Source organism: Macaca fascicularis, chromosome 14 (genome assembly GCF_037993035.2).
Source record: "Macaca fascicularis isolate 582-1 chromosome 14, T2T-MFA8v1.1".
Taxonomy (NCBI): Eukaryota; Metazoa; Chordata; class Mammalia; order Primates; family Cercopithecidae; genus Macaca; species Macaca fascicularis.
Genome location: NC_088388.1, coordinates 75389930 through 75413281, shown reverse-complemented (window position 1 = coordinate 75413281; position 23352 = coordinate 75389930). Strand labels below are relative to the sequence as shown.

At 35.1% G+C, this 23352-nt stretch overlaps 1 protein-coding gene across 50 annotated transcripts in view; it reads right to left on the bottom strand.

Annotated features, from left to right (window-relative positions):
• EMSY (EMSY transcriptional repressor, BRCA2 interacting) overlaps positions 1-23352 on the bottom strand; it is a 104191-nt gene that overhangs the window by 15862 nt on the left and 64977 nt on the right. For 33 of the 50 annotated variants that reach the window (XR_012423535.1, XR_012423537.1, XR_012423543.1 and 30 more), the window contains 6 exons: positions 22551-22700; positions 19773-19943; positions 12808-12944; positions 9464-9637; positions 7609-7807; positions 6-170 (listed from right to left, as the gene is read on the bottom strand). Coding sequence is in view for 40 of the 50 variants with exons in the window: in XM_045371261.3 (XP_045227196.1) it covers positions 6-170; positions 7609-7807; positions 9464-9637; positions 12808-12944; positions 19773-19943; positions 22551-22700 (996 nt within the window). In the remaining 10 variants the exon portion in view is untranslated. The remainder of the gene's footprint in view (positions 1-5; positions 171-7608; positions 7808-9463; positions 9638-12807; positions 12945-19772; positions 19944-22550; positions 22701-23352) is intronic. The other 17 variants (XR_012423541.1, XM_074014801.1, XM_074014825.1 and 14 more) reach the window with 1 other exon arrangement.

Here is a 23352-nt window from a genome sequence, read left to right as displayed (position 1 = left end):
CATACCTGTTGTCTGTTGGAGTTCTAACAGAGCTTTGATTGTTGAAGTAGCTGATTGTGATTCACTGGATACATCCTGATAAATTATGGTAGGGCTAGTCTCCATTGCAATCTCATGTTCTGACCAATCCTGACGCCGGGAAGCAATTACATGAACTACAGGCTGGGAATCTGTTTTATATTAGTTAAAAAAAAACAAACCCTATAAACAAAGTTTCTCTTAAAAAAAAAAAACAATTTTTTTTTGTCTGTTTGTTTATCTTTCTATTTATTGTAAATTACATGCTTTATCTCCCCAAGAAGACTATAAGCCCCTAGAGGGCATAATGTCTTTCACTTCTGAATTCACTCATTCATTCACTCATTCATTGATTCCACAAACTGGACACTTACGTGCCAGAATCTAGATATGGCATTGAAGATATAAAGGAGCTCACAGAATAATCAGAGGATGCTCAAGAAGCACATAGTCTGGTTGGGGAGACAGACATGTAAAAAGACAAATTACAATTCAATGTGATAATTGCTATTATAAATAGGTATGCATATGTGTAGGTGAGTGCGTGTTTGTGTACAGTAAGAACAAAATGCTGTAGGAGTCTTACTTTCTCCAATGCACCTGAAAATATGTGTTGTATTACAGCCTGAGCATTCTGTCAACACTTACTGGATGGCTGAATTACTGAAGGAAATCCTGTTCACTGCCAGCAAGAAAAGACAGATGACCTAGAACCAGCACGATACAACAGGACAAGTGTAACATCTGGAGCTCAAAGTCGTGGGTTATAGCCCCAACTATATCAATTATTAGCAGGTTGATTCTTTGGGTCTTAGTTTCACTATTTCTAAAATGGGAATAAAGTTACCTCTCTTCCTCATAGGATTTCTGAGTATGCAATGAAATGATACATGGAAATGAGCTTTATAAACTATGAAGGCCAGTAGAAATGTTATTATTGTTTCTTTGTAGCTTGTAAGTTCTCAATTCTAAGACCGTTTGTTAGTTTCAAAATAAGTTATAGCTCTAATCCAAGGCTTATTATATTCATGCTATACAGGTACACATATAAATACTACATGTGCATCAAATCAAGCAACAAGTTATTTTTTCAGTTTTCCACCTATAAAATAAGCAAGTTAGACTAGACTATTACGAACTTCCTAAACTCCTTTGTCCAAGACACCATAGAGGAAACTGTGGAGGATATAAAGGCATGATTCCTTCTTCTAAATTCAGATTATAATGGAGGAAACATCAAATAAAGATATATGGCTTTGTAGCTTCGGGCAAATATCAAACGATTAGGCAAACAAGACAAATAGAAAGTAAGAGGCTGCTTTGAATTGGGATGGTCAGTGAAAGCATCACAGAAGAATGAAAAGAATTCAAGTAGCTCCCAAAACAAGAATAAATATAATAAACGTTTAACCCTCTATGAACCTTATATTTTTTAAAGCCACAGAGTTGTTGAAAAATGTTGGGGCAAGGGGAACAACTCTTCCAACAAAACAGCCTTCCTGAAAAAAACAAAATCAATATACAATAGATCTAGAATTTTTAATTACCATGAACAAACTACATTTTTCTCCCCAAAACTCCAGGTAGAATATATGCCACACTAAAGACAAATAATTTTCCATTAAACTTCCCCAAAAATACAGAAGACTGGACGCTATCCTGCAATATCAAATGCCATGTGAAGCACCGAGCAGCTTTTATTTATTCATTTTAAGTAGATACATAGAATTTAAACTTAAGAGAATTGATTACATTATGAAATCATTCCTTTTATATAACTTAAGCTCTCAAACTTAAGAAAATTTCATAATGATATAGGCAAAGGATGACTTTGCAACCCAACCCTACAAGACACACTGAATATCCACAAAAAGGCAGGGATTGTGTTTATAGAAATAAGGTAGAAAGAGATAGGAAAAAGGGAAAACAAATTTCCATAGGAGAGCATCTATCAAAGACCATTATCCCAAACAACATCACCTTGTAGGTACTAGAGAGATTGCTACATCTCTGTCTATACTTAGAAAGAGCAGCTGACCATCATAAGTATCACTGTAGCAACCCTGTGACACAAGATGAGTGTGTGAACCTACTTGAAAACCCGTCTTTAAATGATTCTCTCTCCTACTTTTGGCTTATGCTTAGACCTAAATGAATCTACTGTCTATCAAGTCATGGAATGCAATGACTAGGAAATCAGGGGCTTGATCTCACCAGTAACACGTGCTTATGCAGTGTGCACTCATCTAGACTTCCTGCGTCTCTTGCAGATGGTAGCCTTCTGTCCCTCAGATGTCTTTCTGAACTGAACAAGTATTTATTGGATACCTACTACATATTAGATACTAGAGATACACACTTTAGCATTATACTCAAAGGCAGACTCAGACATCTCTGTGGAAGAATATCTCCTATGTCTCTATTATAAATGGCCTATATCATGCTTTCATATAATCTTAAGACTTCTCCATTAGAAGTGATCTTAAAGTTTGTCTAATGCTGCCATCAATCTTATACTAAAATCTTCACAGTGTTCCCATGGGTCTGAGAACTCTAGCACCAAAGTACTCACTACTTTCTAAGACAGTTTCCTTACAACTCTGCACAGTTACGACAATCAGAAAGTTTTTTCATATTGAGTAGAAACAGGTCTTGTTGTGACTTCTACTTAGCACTTCTATTGTCTGTTCCTGTATCCACAAAGACCAATTCTTTTCCTTCTTCCACATCACAGTCCTGAAGATAACTGACAAAAGCTCCTATGTTCCCACCAATCCAACCCATCCCCATCTTCTCTTCTTCATGATAAATATCCTGTTTCCACCAACTATTGCTCATACAAAGTGATTCCAAATACCTTACACACCTAAATCATTGCTTCTAAATTAAACCTAAGATATCTATATCCCTTTTACGATGTAATATATACCTTCCCTCTGAAGCACTGTCATAAAGCTCAAGGACTTCACAGTATTTAACTGCCTAGACAGCAAGGCCCAAAATGTTCCAGAGAACATTTGTTCCTCAAGATGTTCTGCAAAAAAGGGTTCCATGGTCAAAAAAGTTGGGGAACATTTTATATTGTATCTTCCACTCTTCATCTTTCATATACATATTAGCACATAATTGCTCTGAAAAGTTCTGCAATAAGTATGTTTCTGCTCAACCCAGATTTATTCCCTACCCTCACCTTGACCTACTGAGATCATGAAACTTAAGAAAGAAATCATTCTAGAAACTGACTTATGACTTACTCAAAGCAATGTCTTTACAAGATACATTTTTATACTTAACTCATGCCTTATTCCATCATAAATCTCTGCCCTTGGTTTTGTCTCATTTTCTTCCACTTCACTTAATATAATCTTGTATTTTAATCCACCTTAAAACCTTTTGGAAACAAAGTATAATATAAATAATCTTTAATACTTGTTTAAAAAAAATCTGGAACACATTCCCAAATACGTTCTAGGCTACCCCATTCCCAAATGAGAAAGGGGAAAAAGCCTATTTAGGAAAAAAAGCACAGGAACAATATGACACATGATCTGATCTTCAGTAAGTGACCAAGGCAAGGATGGCCTTAATCCATTAGGTTTGGTCACCTAGTTATCTATCCATATCTAGGTGTATACTACTTACTACTTAACAGGCCCACTCACAAGGTTAGGGGGAGCTCCAGAAAAAAAAATTTGGACTCAGGCAACAAAAATGAGTTTATAAAGTGCAGCTTAACCCAATGCCACAGTTATTATGGTAGATGCTCTGCTACTTTTTCATTCGGTGAAATTTTTACTGAGTATCTTCTCAGTCCTAACTGAACTCTTTGATAAATACCAGATATGTATGAAGATGAATATGATCCTTAAGCTTGAGAAGCTAGTAGCTTAGTTGAAAAGAAAACAATTATAATACACAAACAAACAAAACATACAAAATGAAATGGTCAATGTTAAAAGAGCTGATGCACAAAGCAATATTGGAAGCTTAACATAGAAGAATGAATCCTCGCAGGGTGATCAAGGAAAGTCTCAAAATAGGGTGATGATATTCTAGCCTATAAGGAGACAGTTGAGGAATAAAAATTTCTCTTCCTTCGGGGTGGAGGACAGTAGGTGAAGTTCAGAAACCACAAGTGGAATCAAGGCATTCTCTTGGCATACGTTGTCCTTATTCCAGGACTTGTGTAGCAGAAGTCACCAGAAAAAGGACCTGAAGTCAAGAAAAGATTGATTTTTCCTTAGAGTAGAATGCCAACTATTAAATGTGCAAAGAATAATGAACTTAGGAAAATCATCTACGGATGCTAAAACTACTGGATAAGTGTTTGATGAGAAACACGATATTTATATCATGGACCTTCCTACAAATTACTATTAATCTCAAAGGGAAACATGTTAACTTCATAGTGGAGAAAACCAGACAACATCATCTTAACCAAGTGATCAGTGTGAACGTCATCTATGCTGGGACAAGCTGGCATCATGTTTCTCCTGATAAAACTGAGGATATAACATCCTATCTGTGGAATTCCCGATGAATCTAATCATGAGGAAACATCAGACAAAACCAAACTGAAGAATATTCTACAAAGTAACTGATCTACACTCTTCAAATATCAAAGTCAAGAAATACAAAGAAAGGCTGAGGACCTATTCCAGGTTAAAGAGAATTAAAAAACCATGACAGTTAAATGCAGCTAAATGCAGTGTATCTACCTGAATTTTATTGAGTACAGGTGAAAACCATAAAGAATATTATTAGCTAATTAACAATATTTGAATATGGATTGTAAATTAGATATTACTATAACATTAAATTTCTTGACTTTGATAATTGTATCTTAGTCATAAAAAGAAGAATCCTTAAGAAATATAAGCCTACAAATTTAAGTAAATATAAGAAACATGATAGCTCAACTTACTCTCACATGGTTAAGAAATTTTAAAAATATACACACACACAGCAGAAGGAGGGCAGAGAATCAACAACAAAGTAAATGTGGCAAAATGTAAATAAGTAGTGAGTCTAGGTAAAGAGTATACACAGGAGTTCTTTTTACTATTCTTGCAACTGTTCTGTAATTTTGAAATTATATCAAAAGAAAAGGTCACTTTAAAAAGAAAAAAGTGGCTAAAAACTACAAAAGCAACAATGTAACAGAAAAATAAACTGCTATATAGTACTTACATTCCTAATAAGTAGGAATATTCTCACATACTTTGAAAATCAGCATGACCTGAGACTAACCAACATCTTAATCCCTTTCTCTTTAAATCACAGCATATATATTCCCAGACCTAGTCTTTGTAAGAATGTAGTAAGCAGCTATACAAGGTGATAAGGGGAGGGGAAAACAGATTATAAAAATCTGCTTTACAGTCAACTATGCCTATTCTAAATTGTGAAATTTTCTGTTATAGAATATTTTAAAAAGTAATATACAATGAAAGATATATTAGGTTGGTGCAAAAGTAATTGCAGTTTTGCCATTAAAAGTAATGGCAACTGCTTTTGCACCAACCTAATAGAAGAAATAAAAACAGAAGACACAAACTTATGTCCCATTCTTAGAATAAAAACTGAAGATTCGGTCGGGCACAGTGGCTCACGCCTATAATCCCAGCACTTTGGGAGGCCAAGGTTGGTGGATTACTTGAGGTCAGGAGTTCAAGACCAGCCTGGCCAACATGATGAAACCCCATCGCTACTAAAAATACAAAAAATCAGCTAGGCATGGTGGCACGTGCCTGTAATACTGGCTACTCAGGAGGCTGAGGCAGGAGAACCGCTTGAACCCAGGAGACGGAGGTTCCAGTGAGCTGAGATCGCGCCACTGCACTCTAGTCTGGGCAACAAGAGTGAAACTCCATCTCAAAAAAAAAAAAAAAAAAAAAAACCCTAAAGATTCAACTAATGAAATAGCATGTTTGGGAAGTACTAATTGGTTCACAGATCTCTTAGGAAAGGACTAACAATTTCAAAGGATAACCTGGGATTATGTATATACAAACTTCTATTGTTCATGTCCCCTTTTTGCACCAACTCATACCAAACATTTTATCTGCCCTCTTTGAAAATATATCTTGAGTGCAAAAAAGGCCAGTATTGCTCAAGAAACTGCATACCAAAAGAAATGATTGGAGAATAAGTATCAATCAAGTGTAACCAGCAGACAATTGACTCATAGTCAATACAGAATGATAAAGTCCATCTTAGCAAACAGATTCAGAAAATATTACTCTCACTGATAATATGCTGAAGGAAACTATCCACTCTCTATAATGAGGGCAATATTATGTTTGTTAAAATCAACATTTTCATTTATTTTTAATTGATGAATTTTCAAAGAACATTTTGAATGCTTTCTTATCCTGTCCTCTCCTCACTGGAGTGTCAACTTTCAGTCTTTGGCATTTTTTTTATTTGTTACTAATAAAATTCTTATACTAGAGCTGTATGTGTATTTTTTAAATCGTCTATTCTAGATCTAGATTTTATACTCCTAGAGGGCAAGAACTATATTGTACTCCTCTGTAGGGTCTAGCATAATGCTTAGTATGTAGTATAAACTAATCAATAATTGTCAAATTGAATTAATGGACTAATCAGCAATGTGAACCATGTAAAACTAATCTGGGAAGACTCCACCAAAGAGTTAAAATACTAGTGTTTGCACAATCTGAAGACTGTGTATAAGAAAAGTGAAGTTGCTAAGAAAGCACTCCAGAGAGAATAATGGGGAGGCAGAGAGAGGGAATGGAGAGAGTGTGGAAAGAACAAGGGAAGATAAACAGCTTTGCTTAGATGCATCAGAGTACATAAGCACAAACATAAATGTACCACCTAACAATAAGAACAATTAAGATAACTGAGAGACATGAGTACTAGATTTGTAGAAGGTCTCAAAGCTTATGATCATGAGCTTACTTCAAGAGATTTCCTAGAAAAGTAACATAATTCAAACAGCACTGAGGACAAAGAGTTTCCTGCCGTAGAATCTAGCTTCATAGTTCCTTCCGTATAATTAGGACAACCATATGATTATCTGGGATACTTTTCAGAGTGAAAGGGAGTACTTTAATAATTGTGCCAGAACAACATAAACTAGGACTTGTCCCATGCAAATAGGAATGTATAGTCACCCTACTTACAGCCCACTTACAGTCTACCTCTGACCACCTTGATTCTTTCTCAGGGTATAGCAACAACCATTTCAAAATATATATTCACTTCTTTGCATACTTTTTCTCCTACTTACCCAAACCAGAGAGGAAGAATATGAAAATTACCGTCTGGGAATCATAACTCTATCCAGTTTAATATTACCTACCTGACAGATTCATCATCTAAAGTTAATTATTTGATGAACACATTCCATGCAGGAAAGAATGGTAACCTTTACCAAAAATAAAATTTCAGCTCACCGATTTAACATCAAACAACAACAACAAAAATAAAGCCAAAAGAATCGACAGAGCATACAAATTTGTTGTGAAATGCGTAGAAGCAACCTCTAAAACCTCTATTTTAGAACTCAGGCACTATGTCAGTAGTACTTATATAAATCAGAAGTAAAATAGATCTTACCTTGGGAACTCTGGGAGGACTCTGTAGAAGAGGAACTACTATCTGTATAATTCTGTGGTTCTTCTTTTCCTTCCTGAATAGATGAATTACCAGCCTCTGCTACCCTGGATGCTTGCTGTAATGTTTCTGTTACTAGTTGTCTTGTTTGTTCACTAACGACTGTCGCTTGAAAAGTCACTGGTTTGGGTTTAATAAGAACCTAGGAGAAAAGCAGAAATATACTGAGATAAAATTTTAGAACACGATTTAAAAATGCTAAACTTCTAGGTCATAAACTGATATTTTCCTGGTATGGAAAATATTCTGTAAATTATGCTTTTTAGGCACAGTATTGTTCATCAAAGAGTAATTCAATCTACAGACAAATTACAGTGTAAGCCATATATAGTGTTTTAAAGTGGTACATGCCAGACTGCAATAGCCATAATTCTGACAAGAACCTTTGTGCCTGTTTTCCTATGACTTCAGAAGTCATTTTAAAATCTGTAGACTATATAGTAAAATGATATCCACAAGCTGAGGATGGAAGAACAAAAAGACACAAGGAGTCTAGATTCCCAGTGGAATGTTTGTGCTGCAATATCAGTCCAGGACTTCCTCCCTCTGAACTTTTATTAATATAATAAAAATAAAACCCTAATCTATTTGAGCCAGTGTTCTTCAAGTTTTTTTTTATTTCTTTTTTCTTCATTAGAAACTAAATCAAATTCCTAATTGACACACCTGCAAAAAGTAAAACTTGCTTGGGACCTAAACTAATCTTTGAAGAAACCCCAGATGAATACTGATTTGACAACTATCAGAAGCAACATGGAACATGTGTTAGATCAACTCCTGGTAAAAGTAAAAAACACTGAAACAAGTGAAATGGGAGAAAATTTTCAAACTGGGACATTCTACTTCAAAATCTGAACTCCAGGAGTTAACTTCAATTGGAGCTACGGAATAAAAACTATTAACTTATCACAATTATTTTTGTTTCTACCATATATAAGATTCTAAAATTTCTCAGACTCTATTAAGTTACCCATTTCCAAGAGTTAAGAAGGAAAACATGGTTTATATCATACTCTAGATGATGAAGCAAATGAAATTATTACAATTGAACTCCATAGGCAATTTGGACTTGTCACAAAAGCTTATATATATATATTTAAGATATGTAAAGTATTTGGCTATAATTCTGAGGAAACAGACTCTAAAAGTAAATTAGTAGTTTATAGGTAAATTAATACCTCTTATACAAATTCTAGGATGGCATTTCTCAACCAAAACTAATACTGCTTCCCTCGATATTCTCAGAAAAGCAAAATACCTACAAAATAAACAGTAGCCTAGCAACATATGATTAGATCCTGAGCCTCAAATTCCAAGGCAAATTTTCAGAAAAGTTCCCTTATCTTCTATTCGTTGAAAAATAAATACATCTCTAGCTTATCTATTGTTCAAGGGGTCAAGCAAAGCTAATTTTATAAGTAAATAAAATGCTTTTGAAGGCCATGGTAGCTTATAAAAAGTAAATATTTTTCTTTGAGTGATTCTGAATGACTATGATCCTCCCTCAACCACCCCCCTCAAATCACAAAATACACCTTCAGCAAATTGTATTCCCAGGTAATTATTTCCCCATAATCTTTGCTGATAGCACGACATAAACATTTAGATATCTTAAAGAAAGTACTGAAAAGATAAATGAAGTTTTGACGATACGTGAATAATTAACACATTCAAACGTAACTTTTAACAATCTGATTTCTTAAAGATTGCTGATCTTTTCCTTCAAATTTCTACCCAGGAATTTTAGGAATTGAAAATATTTAAGAGCCAAGAAAAATCATCATATCTTACAGCATACCTGTGTTTTCCCTTGCTGCCCATAAACAATTTTTGTTGGGATGATTTTAGCTGCTGGTTGAACTGTGGAACCTATTCCTTTTGGCTGCGTTACAATCATTTTGGTGATGGGTCTTGTAGCAGTGAGGATAGCTGGCTTTGCTCCTGTTGGCACTGTCTGAATAGTCTTTTCTCCCTAAATTGAAGTCAATGATTACATAAGAGATTTATATGCATATAAATGATAAGTCCTCTCACTGAAAAATCAGTAAGGTTTTACCAGGATGATGAAAAAGGGGCTGTAGATTATGTAACAAAGTATAACGTTTCCAGGAAATCAAAAATCCTAGACTTGGTCGAAATGATCTAGAAAGTCATCTGACCAACTTTCTACCCAAAGAAGGAATTAATTATTCTCTGATGAGTGAATTTTTTAAAATTACCACATGCAAAAATACTTATTACACTGTCCCATTCACGGAATACAAATAATAGTCAGAAAATTCTGGAAGAAGGTATAGTACACTGTTAATGCTTATCTCTAAGAATTGGGATTATAAGTCTTATCCCCCAAATACATATTTATTTTCTAATATATTTGAAATAAATATTTGTGTAATTAGAAAATTACTGTGCAATATACCAGTAGCTAAATGTACACACATAAAATAAATCCCCTAAGTTCTACATATATGAAATTATAAGGATATATATTAGAATGTCTACATGAAAACCTATGGGCAAGCAAAATCAGCAGAAGTATTAACATTCTTTCTAAGGTTATATATAGGAAAAATTTGATGAACATATGCCATGAGGAAAGAATGTTATATATTGTTAATAATATATAAGGTTATATGTAGGAAAAAAGGATGGGAAAACTCAGTGCTTCCTATGTTTTACTATTCGTATATTACTAATATCCTTTTAGTCTATTAACTAGATAGCTTATATCCATTAACTTTTCATCATTTTCTATGCTTTCATCTACTTTATTCTTAAGTACCATTTTCTGGTCACTCATGAAATCAACATCTTTTTACATGAACTTAACTAAATTAAGTTCAAATACAGGGACTTTACTAAATTATTAAAATTTTTAAAATTAAAATCCATAAACTTAAGACGGAAATGAAAAGATCTGAGAATGTGCACCTCATCAGTTTTCCTTAATTTTTAGCCAGCATCATCTAAATATGTGCCTATCTAAACTTAGCAGCCAGTAAACACAAAGCACCCAGGTGAGCTGACTAAAAAGCAATCACTGTGAATTAGAGCTAAATATAATTACAAAAATCACAAGTTTAACTATCTGTTGTAATTATTTAAGGGAAACATGAAGCATCTGCCAATGGTGTTATTACTTATTTCAACACATGCATACTCTTCACAGCGCCATCTCTGGAAAGAGCTCTAGTTCATTTGCCAAGAGCCACTAGTTTGCAAGTGAGCATACCTATCTATTAAATAGCTCAATGGACCCTGTCCGAGTATGATGAGCCATTTAAGCCAAACAAAACCAACTAGCGGCCTGTTTTTCAAAAAAAGCTCTTCTGATGTGTGTTGTGGGCATGCACAGGTGAGCAAGTGGTGAGTAGAGGTGAATGTGCCTATTTGGTCTTTGGCAGGGGTGGCAGGGGCAGAGTCTTGCTCTGTCACCCAGGCTGAAGTACAGTGGCAAGATCTTGGCTCACTGCAACCTCTGCCTCCCGGGCTCAAGTGATCCTCCACCTCAGCCTCCCAAGTAGCTGGGATAACAGGCATGCACCTCCATGCTAATTTTTGTCATTTTGTAAAGATGGGGTTTCACCATGTTGCTCAGGCTGGTCTCAAACTCCTGGGCTCAAGTGATCCACCTGCCTTGGCCTCCCAAATTGCTGGAATTACAGGCATGAGCCTCCACACCCAGCCCAGAAAACGGTCTTATATGTTGATTTGCTTGTTTCACTAGCACTGCCTGTGTCAAACAGTTGTTATCAGAGATATCTAACAGCTATGAATCATACATGACTCTCAGATCTTTGTGACCACAGGGCCTAGAATACAAAGCAGCCCCTCTTACATATCAAGTTCTTTGAAATTGCAAACAGCATTACAAAGGGTTCTGAAAAACTGAATTCTAATCCTGCTTTACTTTTGGCTTACTATGTAAATTCAGGCTAGGAACAATCTGTGTTCCTACACATTGAAAAAATCTAATGCTGGACCCCTACCAATGAAGCTTTTATGAGATCTACTTAAGTGAAGTATAGCATTCCATGTTCTAGTGAAGTCAGACAAGGTAGGGACACTAACAAGCCAAAACAGTTAAGTACCAAGAATAACGAGAAGAAGAAAATCAATGATTGAGGATGTCTTATGTGCCAGGCCCTATTCTAAGCACTTTCACAATAGCTACCAGTTACTAAACAACCTCCCTGGTAAATATCATCAACCCCAATGTACAAATGAGGAAATTAAGAATGAGAGAGGTTGAACATGTTACCCAAGGTCAAACAACTACAATATAAAGAAACAAAGCCCTGGTTTGTCAAACTCCAAACCTTCTACCAACTGCCTTCAGAACTATAAATAAATCTGTTATTTCTTTGATTTTTTTTTTTTTTTTTTTTTTTTTTGAGGCAAGGTCTCATTCTGTTGCCCAGTCTGGAGTGCAGTGGCATGATCATGGCTCATAGCAGCCTCAAACTCCTGGGCTCAAGTGATCCTCCTACCTTAGCCTCCCAAGTAGCTGGGACTACAGGTGCATGCTACTACACCTGGTTAATTTTTTAAATAAATTTTTGTAGAGGTGGGGGTCTTGCTTTGTTGCCAAGGCTGGTCTTCAATTCCTGGGCGAAAGCGATTCTCCCACCTCAGCCTCCCAACCAGCTGGGATTACAGGCATGTGCCACCACATCCAGCCTGATTTCATTTTTTAATAGCTCAAAGAGGTAAAAATGAAAAAAAAAAAAAAATGAAAGTAACAAATTCCTACCAATTAGTCTTAATCCCACATATTTCTCTTTGCCCACCCTAAGCCAAATACTAGGTCAGTATCTATTGACCATAAGCTGGAATAAAACAGTGCTCCAACAGAAATCCCCCTACAGTTAAGCCAATGGAATTCTCTTTTTGGACAAAGCTAAGCATCTAAATCATGGTCACAAGCAACTTAGCTATGAGCAAGTATGAGCAACATGCTTTAGAAATTACTGTGAAAAATGGTATCAGTTGGTGGTGCTTTAACAGTTATTATATCACAGCAGTAGTAAATCAAGCCATTCTGGCTATTGTAGGGTTCTCAAGTCCTTGTGCAAATATTTATATAGCTGGTCTTTAAACCCTCTGTGAATTGCTAAATCTGCAGTTGAAGCTCTTACTTACTCCAGCATTTAGCAACGTTGTGACAACATTTTTGCCCGGGAGGCCTTGAATGGTCGTTCCTTTTCCTGTAGTCTTTTGCACAACAATCACATTGGGCTTGGAAGTCATTGGGATTGTAGTGATTTTGGTAGTTGTTCCTTAGAAAAGGGGGAAGAAAAGGAGGCCTGAGTTAAGGACTAGAGACACTTGGTTATTTCTATTTATATTATACACAATTAGTACATATAGTAAATGTCATTCCTAGACGACATGAAAGCTGTCATGACGATGAAAATGAAGGCTTGGAATAGTAAGTTGTAAGTCATACCAGAATGAAAGAATATTAAGAATTGACTCTTAAAGCAGTCATCTTTTTAGAATCTGAGAACCTATACACAAAACTCAGAATCAAAAAACATCAGTTTCACCATCAATATTCTTTGACTAGTTAAAAGAAACAAATCAGAATCTCTATTCTATGACATATATTTCCCCCAGACCCAGTATTATATCTGTGACTGAAGTGATGGGAAAACCCTTCAAAAAAGAACATGAAGTAAATACTTAAATTTACATAATACTAGGTTCTAGAAAAAACTTATGACAAGAAATAAGCCATTATTTTTCTGTGATTAAAAAAGACAAAGTAGGCCAGGCATGGTTGGCTCACGCTCATAATGCCAGCACTTTGAGAGGCCGAGATGGGTGGATCACCAGAGGTCAGGAGTTCAAGATCAGCCTGTCCAACCTGGTGAAACTCTGTCTCTACTAAAAATAAAAAAAAAAACTAGCTGGGGGTGGTGGTGGGCACCTGTAATCCCAGCTACTTGGAAGGCTGAGGCAGAAGAATTGCTTGAACCTGGGAGGTGGAGGTTGCAGTGAGCCCAGATCGTGCCACTGCACTCCATCCTGGGCTACAGAGTGAGACTCAATCTCAAAACAAACAAACAAAAAAGACAAAGTAAATGATATACAAAACAAGTCACAGATTCACTGTATGCTTCTGTAATCTGCAGCACTCTGGAGAGTGTGAGGATAAAACTCTAATTTACATATATAAACTTATATTGTCAATTATTAAAATCTATCTAATAGGTCTATACCTACTGATCCAAACATAGTATTACTTTGCCCTCTCCCACACATCCTTCCATAATTGGCTTCTCTTCTACCTATCAAATCTACCTTCCAACCTTCAGATGTAAATTCTGGTGCAAATCTTTGATTTATTCCTTGTCTTCTTCTCTTTTTCAAAAAATTTTATTTTTATTTTTATTTTTTTAAGGCAAGGTCTTGCTCTGTCACCCAGACGGGAGTTGAATGAAGCAACCACAGCTAATTGCAGCCTTGACCTTCTGAGCTCAAGTGGTCCTCCCACCTTACTCTTTGATTTTTTGTAGAGACGTGGTCTCACTATGTTGCCCTGGCTGATCTCAAACTCTTAGGCTCAAGTGATCCTCCTGCCTCAGCTTCACAAAGTGTTGGGACTATAGGTGTGAGCCACTGTGCCTGGACTCTTTTTTTTTTTTTTTTTTTTTAAGAGAGACGGGGTCTCACTCTGTTACCCAGGCTGGAGTGCAGTGGCATGATCATATCTACTGCAGGCTTCAACTCTCGGGCTCACACAATCCTCCCATCTCAGCCTCTTAGGTACCTAGGACTTCAGGTATGTGCCATCATGCCTGGCTAATTTCTGTATTTTTTGGTAGAGATGGGGTCTTACTACATTGCCCAGGTTGGTCTTGAACTCCTGGCCTCAAGTGATCCTCCTGTTTCAACCTCCCAAATTGTTGGAATTACAGGCATGAGCCAGCAGGCTTGGCCTATTTCCCCATCTTAACTTCTTATACCTCTCAACAAGATGAAAGCCCCTTAATCTCCACACTGTACCTTTTTATGATTCCTCAGTGCTTAGGACAGTGGATGACAATTACATTCTTAAAAAACTAAATTTATCATGCCAAGAACCTGGAACATGTCAACTGGTTAAACTCCCTAATTTCCCGTTTCGTCCCCAGTTCTAACTTTCCCTCATGTTTCAAAATCCTATAAATACATAATCTGTCCCTTAATCTACCATCTTAATCTAATTAGCATGTACTCCAGAGTACACACCATAAACTTTAATCTAACAAGTAACTTCTTCATTATGGCTTCCCGTTACCTACCACACAAAGCCCAAACTCCTCTGCCTAGCTTTCCAGGCTTTGTCAGACCTTAATTTTTAGAATTAACTAACGTACACCTCTCCTTTAATGTGCTGGTTTCCACATTGGTCTTTGAGTATACAAATTCCAATGCTACTTTTGCTGCTGTAATTTCCTCTGCTCATGAAAAGAGGCATGTCGAGTTCTTCTTCTACAGGCCTATATATCATCTATCAAATGACTAAGCACAGAATTATTACTTAATAAAAACATGAGTAATATGTCTTCAAAAAATAAACACAATTTTATTATTTTCCACTGGAAAACCTTAATATTCCTTACTTAATTTTTTTAAACAAAGTTACACTAAGAATAAGAATATTCTAGCTATATGTTAATTTTGGCAATACTGCTACAAAAAATGTCTTTATAATATACTTGCCATTATATAATGTTTCATTAGTCCAAGGTAACATGCTCTGAGGTTACATAAAAGAGTATTTTAACCTATGAACTAGCTTCACAACTTTTTCCATTTATTTGTAGTCTCTAAATAGTCAGCTGTTAAGAATTTCAAAAACCAAGCTGCCCATGATTCACTTATACTAACTTTAACTCTTAATTAACTTTAATCCCTCACATGTGATTAACTCTATAGACCTTTCTGACACGGTTTCATACAGACCTCTTTTGACATGATTTACTATGTTTTTGACTTTATGCTAAAGTACAAGGGCCACTTTTTGACAAAACTTGCTTAACAAATGAATTATATTTTTACCTACTAAAATGTCTAATCCCTTCCATTACAGAAGTTTTTCAATTTATATGATAGTTGCAAACCAAGTCCAGAAGCTTAACAAAATGTGGTGGGCGGGGTGGCAAATGCCAGAAAATAGAAGAAAAAGGAATAGCATAAGGAAAAGCAAGTCTAACATTATATTAAAATAGAATATAATTTATAATTGATACAATGATCAATTATAAATGTCTGAAATTCCAGTGAACATGTTTCTATATTAGGGGATACCTACATTATATTGAAGAAGTATTATTCATTACAAAAAAGTCACCTTCTGTGCTTTCACAGTAGACTGCCGTTCCCATGTTACAAAAGAATTATACAAGTTCACTTGCTTAGCATTCTTTAGGGCAGATAATAAAACTCATGCATATATTCCTCTGTATCACAACACACAGCAGAGTATCTGGCTTGTAGCGTATCAGAAGGACCCACTTATATAGTCTTCACTTATAAAACAATCGAGATATAATGGGTGCAAATAACTGTAAATCTCATTTGGATAATAATCAACTATGATATTGATGCATTTCAGGCATTCTTATTTTTAAAAAAGATTCCTGTAAAAGTTTGGGCATTATAATAGGTAGGCTTAAAGAAGAACACAAATTTATTGGCTCAGATTTTACTATTCTATTTACAGATTCTAAAATTACCTGATAATCTTGGTCTCTTAGGTGAGGTTTTATGTTGCTTTGCTCAAAGAATGAACGAATGAAAAAGTGCAAAAATAACAGCTTCTTTCCTGGACACCGTACTAAAGATCAGTAGAATTAAAGTTTTGCTATTGTCACAGGTTCTCATAATGTCCCCAGAATCAAGGTAGTGAGTTCAACTCTGAAGAATCCAATATAATTATTCATCTAACCCTCAACAAAGCTCACAAAAAAAGTACAAATCTGATAATCTAATATATAAACATGTAAATAAATATTTGATTCTATAAAATATGAATTGGCCAGGCGCAGTGACTGACGCCTATAATACCAGCACTTTGGGAGCCCGAGGCAGGTGGATCACTGGAAGTCAGGAGTTTGAGATCATCCTGGCCAACATGGTGAAACCCTGTCTCTGTTAAAAATACAAAAATTAGCCGAGCGTGGTGGCAGGCGCCTGTAATCCCAGCTACTCAGGAGGCTGAGGCAGGAGAATTGCTTGAACCCGGGAGGCAGGGGTTGCAGTGAGCAGAGATCACACCACTACATACATTCCAACCTAGGTGACAGAGCAGGATTCCGTCTCAAAAAAAAAAAAAAAAAAGATATGAATCAACTCTAAAGATAGTCATGGATTCCATTTAACTGTTTGCTCTAATAAAAAGAACAAAGTGATCTTTCTAGAAAGTACTCTAGAAGCATTAAATTGCATCCTAGGATATTTATACAGAAGAAGTAAGAATTCCACAAAATAATTTATGTATAATAATGTTCATCATAGAATTATTTATAATGCCACACACACACACCCACGCACACACACACAAGACAGCCTGTAAGCAACCTAAAACTTGCTACGATAAGAAAATGGTTAATATGAGGAGGGGTGTCAAAATACATTTACTAGCATGGGAAAATAACATTACTATAGGAAACAAGGATAAAATCTGACTATATTGGATCCCAATTTAAAAAAATATATACACACACACACTTTTATACAAATAAATGAATAGAAAAATGAATAAAAAGAAATATACCTAAATTTTAACACAGTCCTATGGATAGTAAAAATCATAGGTTTTTAATTTTCCTTGAACCTTGCTGTAGTTTCCAAATTCCCCCACAATGAGAGGGAAAGAGTCTTTTTTTAAGTCTTCTATTCTTATAGCTAGATGTGTGAGTGTATTTTAAGAAAAGAGCCAGACACAGTGGCTCATGCCTGTAATCCCAGCACCTTGGGAGGCCAAGGTGGGCAAATCGCTTGAGCTCAGGAGTCTGAGACCAGCCAGGGTGACATGCAAAACCCTGTCTCTAGAAAAAATACAAAAATTAGCCAAGCATGGCGGTGTGGGCCTGTAGTCTTAGCTACCTGGGAGGCTGAGGTATCAGGATTGCTTGAGCCCAGGAGGCTGACGCTGTAATGAGCCAATCACACCACTGCACCCTGGCCTGGGCAACAGAGTGAGACTTTGTCTTAAAAAAAAAAAAAAAAAAAAGGAAAGTACTTCTTTTTTGTTTGGGGGAGATGGGATCCTAGAAAAAGCATCTGCTCATGGATGAAGACAGAAAACCGTGTAAATTCATTCAACCAGGCTTATCAATAAACAGGCAATGAAATGCTTACAATAAACAGTTTACTATAAACAGGCAATGAAAGATTTTAAAACTAACCTATAATCCCAGTATCATAGATCAACAATAATATTATAAAATAAGAAAACTGTCTTTATAGAGAACAGTGAGATGTAACACAGGATCAGTTTAGAGCAACCAGAAGAAGAGAAGTTCTTTGGAATAAAAGTGTCAGTGAAGCAGAGATAGAGACGTAATGAGCACCATGCAATGAATAAAGTTGTTTAAACTGTATGCCAATTATATCCTGTAATGCTGGAAAAGTCTCTACTCATGTACACTCATGCACTTGAAGTAGCAACTAACCATGAACGGTTTTATAATTCAATACAAAGATGGATAACACGTTATACCTGTATAAGATACATAAATTTCAAATGACATCTCTGCTTTTAGGAAAATGTGCTTGCTTGTATTGCTCTAACCAGGTACAAAGCAGCTACATTATGAATTAGGTCTGAAAATAGAGGACTTGTGACATATAAACATTCCTTCAAGCTATATGAAACTACAAATTCACGTATAAGTACAGAAAAATCCTTAAGGTCATAAAAAACTACCTACCAATGAAATACATGATCCCTTTTTGACAAATGTTTGAGTAAGTGCTTTATACTATGTAAAGATACTGTCAAGTAATAAATTATAATTTAAGTTTTAACTGTTATTTAAAATATCCTCTTAAAACCTGGAGTACGATGATTCTTTCCCTACCGGTTTCACCCTCCTCAGTCTGGCAAACATTGGATTTTCTCACTTACATTTAAAAGTAGAGCCAAAATTAACAGCTTTAAATATAGCACTTTATGCCAATACCATGCTCTACTTTGCTTTTTTATTTTTTAACTCCCTGAGTTATCAGCAACATCAAATTACTGCCAGGAACTTCAATCCCTTGACTTTAAAATGTTAGAACAACTCACCTGGGGCATACAAAATATGACTCGTCTACAAAAATGTTAGACAATTAAAGTCTACAGTCTTGCTTAATCAGAGACTATTTACATCGTTTTAATTAAAAATAATAATCGATGAAAACAGATGCCATGTTAACATTCCACATTAGGGTTCACAACCCAAGAACTGCAGAGATTAATGAGCCAATAAAAACCAAGTATGGTTTCCATATACCAATAAATAGGCAGACGGTTGGCTTTCACTATTAAAGTAAAATATTTCTGAAAAGCAAAGTTAATATAAATGGCAAAAAGCAAATAAACTATTCAAATATTTTTATTTTTAATAAACTAAAGTGACATTAGTAATTGAAATTATGAGATATGTTCCCAAAAACATATTTAGAACAAATAATAATTCTTCCACTTTCTAACTCTAATTCGTCTTGGACAGGTCAATTTGCTCTCTCTAAACCCAAATCTATCTTCCTTTGTAAATTTAGCACAACAGCAACCACCTCAGAGTTGTTACGGGGTCTGAATGGGTTGACAAATAGGAGAATACTTTGCAAATGAAAAATCTCTATGCATATATAAACTATAATCTTTCCACTCTGACTAAAAGCAACTAAAGGTTCTTTCCATTTTAAAACTATCAAAAGCTTTATATGTGAATATTGAATATTAAAACTAAAAACTATATTTAATCATGAAACATAAGGACTAAAACAAAGCTTTAGATTTCTAAGCAAAACACTGAGATCAAATATAATCCTTCAATGAAACAAGTTCTTTATTTTTCTCTCAATGAAGGCCACCTATACCTTTAACATATTTCAGATATACCTACCAGAAACTATATTACTGCTAATTATCTTGCCCCCCAAGGTAGCTAATGATTTGGGTACTACTGTAATGATGCTACCACTCGTAGTTTTCACATAGGTTGCAGCTCCAGGGGTTGCAGCCATCCGACCAATGGATGGGCTCACTGTTGGCCGGGTATAGGTTGCTTGTGTGCCTATAGAAAAGGAAAAGCCAAAAGAAAAAGTTGTCATTGCTTATAGAACAACGATAACTAATACAGTTTAACTGTAATTCAATATAATCTATATTGCTATAACTTGAAAATGGAATTTCAAGGTGTCAAGACATTAATTTATAATTTTACAGCCAGTTTTCAACACATATAGCAAGTACTACAGCCAAGTCAATTTAATTTTACACATAAAATTTTGTGATGTGTTGCATCAAATTACTAACCCAAGAAAAAGTAGAGTTAACTCTGTTCCCTTCTTCCACTACCCTTCTTCTACTAGTTTTATGCCAAAAGAAACGAATTTAATCATCTTTCCTGCCAGAGTATTTTGGATATTTCTGTCATAGATTTTAAGGTCTCTGCATCTGTTTTATGCTGTCTTAGTGCCAGACCCAATGTTGGCATTGAGCAAATAAGGCAGTATTGTTTGTCTAAAATTTTACAAACTTTCATTGCTTTGTAATCTGCTACCCTCTAAATACACATCCATCTTTTAAAGGGTTGGTTATTCTATCATTTTAGTAAAGATTAAAGTTAAAGCTGCCTAGAGTTGCCAGGAATGTTTCTCTTTAGCCTAAAATTTTCTCTATTTACATATTTCCTCAACTTTAGACCTGTTAGACTATTTTTCTTCATGTATCTCAAAAGATTTTATATCCTTCCCCACTATTTCTAACTCTTTTTTCTTTTCTCCAAACAGGAATTAAAAGCTAACTACATGAGTCTGTTGTAGTTTCTCACAAATCCAGTAACTCAGAAAGGCTATTCCTAAATTAAGCATCAATGCCTTAGGGAGAATGAAAAAAAAAAAAAATGACTAAGATAACATCATCTTCACTTGAAGAAATTTCTTTCATTATATGATAATCAAATTCATGGACCACTTTGATAGCCATTTTCAACACTCACCTCCTCCCCCGCAAAAAATGGTTTTACCAAGTTATTTACCTTTGAAAAATACAACCATTACCCAAAAAGGGAGAACGGGAAGAACAACAAGGAGAATTAGTTTAGATTGGTTATAAGCATACATCTGAATGGAAAAAAAAAACAAACCCCACAAAACTAGTGCAAAGTAAATATGCCATATGGATACATAGTTTTAATTTGGCAAATTACATCTGGAAAAAATTCAAATTAAGTTTTTGTTTAAAAAAAGAAACACTTATTATAACACAGACACATAAACATAGACAAAATATTATTTTTCACTACTTTTCCATAACATGAGGAATCACATATGCATAACACTATTATCTATTTAGAAAAGTTTAGGGGAAGTATAATAGAGTTAATACTAAAGAATAATAGTGTTTAAAAGCACAGGCTTTACATAGAGACAGAAAGCAGAATGGTGATGCCAGGGATTGGAGAAAGTGGGGAAATGAAGCATTATTGTTGAATGAGTACAAGAGTTTCAGTTTCGGAAGATGAAAATGTTTTGTAGATAGATGGTGCTGATGGTTATACAACAATGTGAATGTACTTAATGCCAATGAACCATATATTTGAAAATGGTAAATTTCATGTTATATATATTTTACTGCAATTTAAAAAACAAAAGCAAGCACAGGTTTTGGAGTTAAACTGGTTCAAACCCTAGTTCTGCCTATTTTTGGCTATGTTACCTTAGGCAAGTTGCTGAAAATGGAGATGATAAAGCCTAAAGGAGACTAAGTGCAATGTTTGTAAAGACCTTTACACACTGGCCAATAAATGACAGCTTATAAGCTTGAGACAGGTATCATTTTACACTATTTAAATTCTGTCATCTAAACACTAGCCATCCTCAAAACATTTGGTTAAAGAGTCATACATTTAAAATAACAGTAATGGCTAATTATAATATTAATAGTGACAACTATTGAGCACTATGCTGGGGACTTTCTACATACCTGATTTCATTTAGTACTTATAATAACCTTATGGTATAGGGATTATTATCCCATTTAAATAAACAGGAGAAAAAACAAAAACAAATAAACAAAGAAAAATATTTAGAGGGATTAAGTAATCTGCTCAAGGCCACATTTTAGATAGTGTTACTATCCAAAATGTTCAACACTCACTTCCTCCAGCATATGCTGGTTGCTTGCCTATCAGAGCACAATGCCATTCTGTGCTTCCCTCAGTCTCAGCAATGCTTAGTCAACCGTAACGTAACATATACGCTTCTCAACTTCATCAGAGTGAAATCCTTGTGGGTTGGGTCAATTTCATTCAACAAATCCTGACTGAGCACCTACTTACAGACTAGCTCTGTATATATGGTAAATAAAATGGAGATGGTCCCTTACCCTCATAGAGCTTATGGTTCAATAAAAGGAACAACATTAAACAAACCAACATACAACTAGATAGGTAAGAAATTATGGGAAGTGCTATCAACGAAAAGAACAAAGGATCATCAGAAAGAATAATAAAAGAAAGTTAACATCAGGGTGGTAGGGGTGTAAGAATCAAGAAAGGCCTCTTTGAAAAACTGTCTCATAAATCTCTGTATCCCAAGTGTCAAGTATATTGCTGGCATAGAGAAACAATTTGATGAATGTATGATGAATAAATGAACTGATGCTCAAGAGAACTTACCAGTAGGAGTGGTTACCAGTTTAGTTGTCATAATTGCACCATTACTGCTAACCACCATAATAGGAGAATTGCTACTGGTGGGTAGAGTTGCTGTCACCGGTTTGGGTAAGATTTTACTTGGTTGAACCTGTTGTGTGATGATTTTAACACCTTTGAAAGAAGAAAGATAAATCTCAGCACAAATTATTTTTAAATACATGTCCCTTATACCAACCCAAGAGGGCAGCAGTCACACACATTTACTCAGTCTTGCCTAAGGAGAAGTTTTTTTTAATACTGATGAAACTAAACTTTTATTCCTCAAATTCCTATCTTTCTTAGTTTATTTCTCATTTCAGAAATGCAACTAAAACACTTACATTAACAAAGTTCATAAAGAAAAACAAATCTTTTGTCTATGATTGTATTATATAAGAGCTTTCAAACCAAATTATACACTGGACTTGAACTTTACAGGCAAATAATCCTTTCCATACCAATACTTAGGATGGCAGGACTAGCATAAGAGGTCAAAAACAAAAGGTAATGTGCTTTTATGTATCCCCAACTTCGCCAAAATATTTGTACAACTCCTTAAACTTACATAAAAGCTGTTGAAAAATATAAAGACAAAGAACATTTTTGTTTGAAATTTTTAATTGCCTTCTTTTAAAATAATTTTTAATAGCTTACTTTGTCAAATACAGGATACAAAAAAAGATACATTATTTTTCTACCTATGCAAAAAATGTGTGGACAAGAACTTGAAGGTGATAGGCAAAAATAAAATTAAAGTGCTACGGTGGTGATTTTTTTTTTTTTT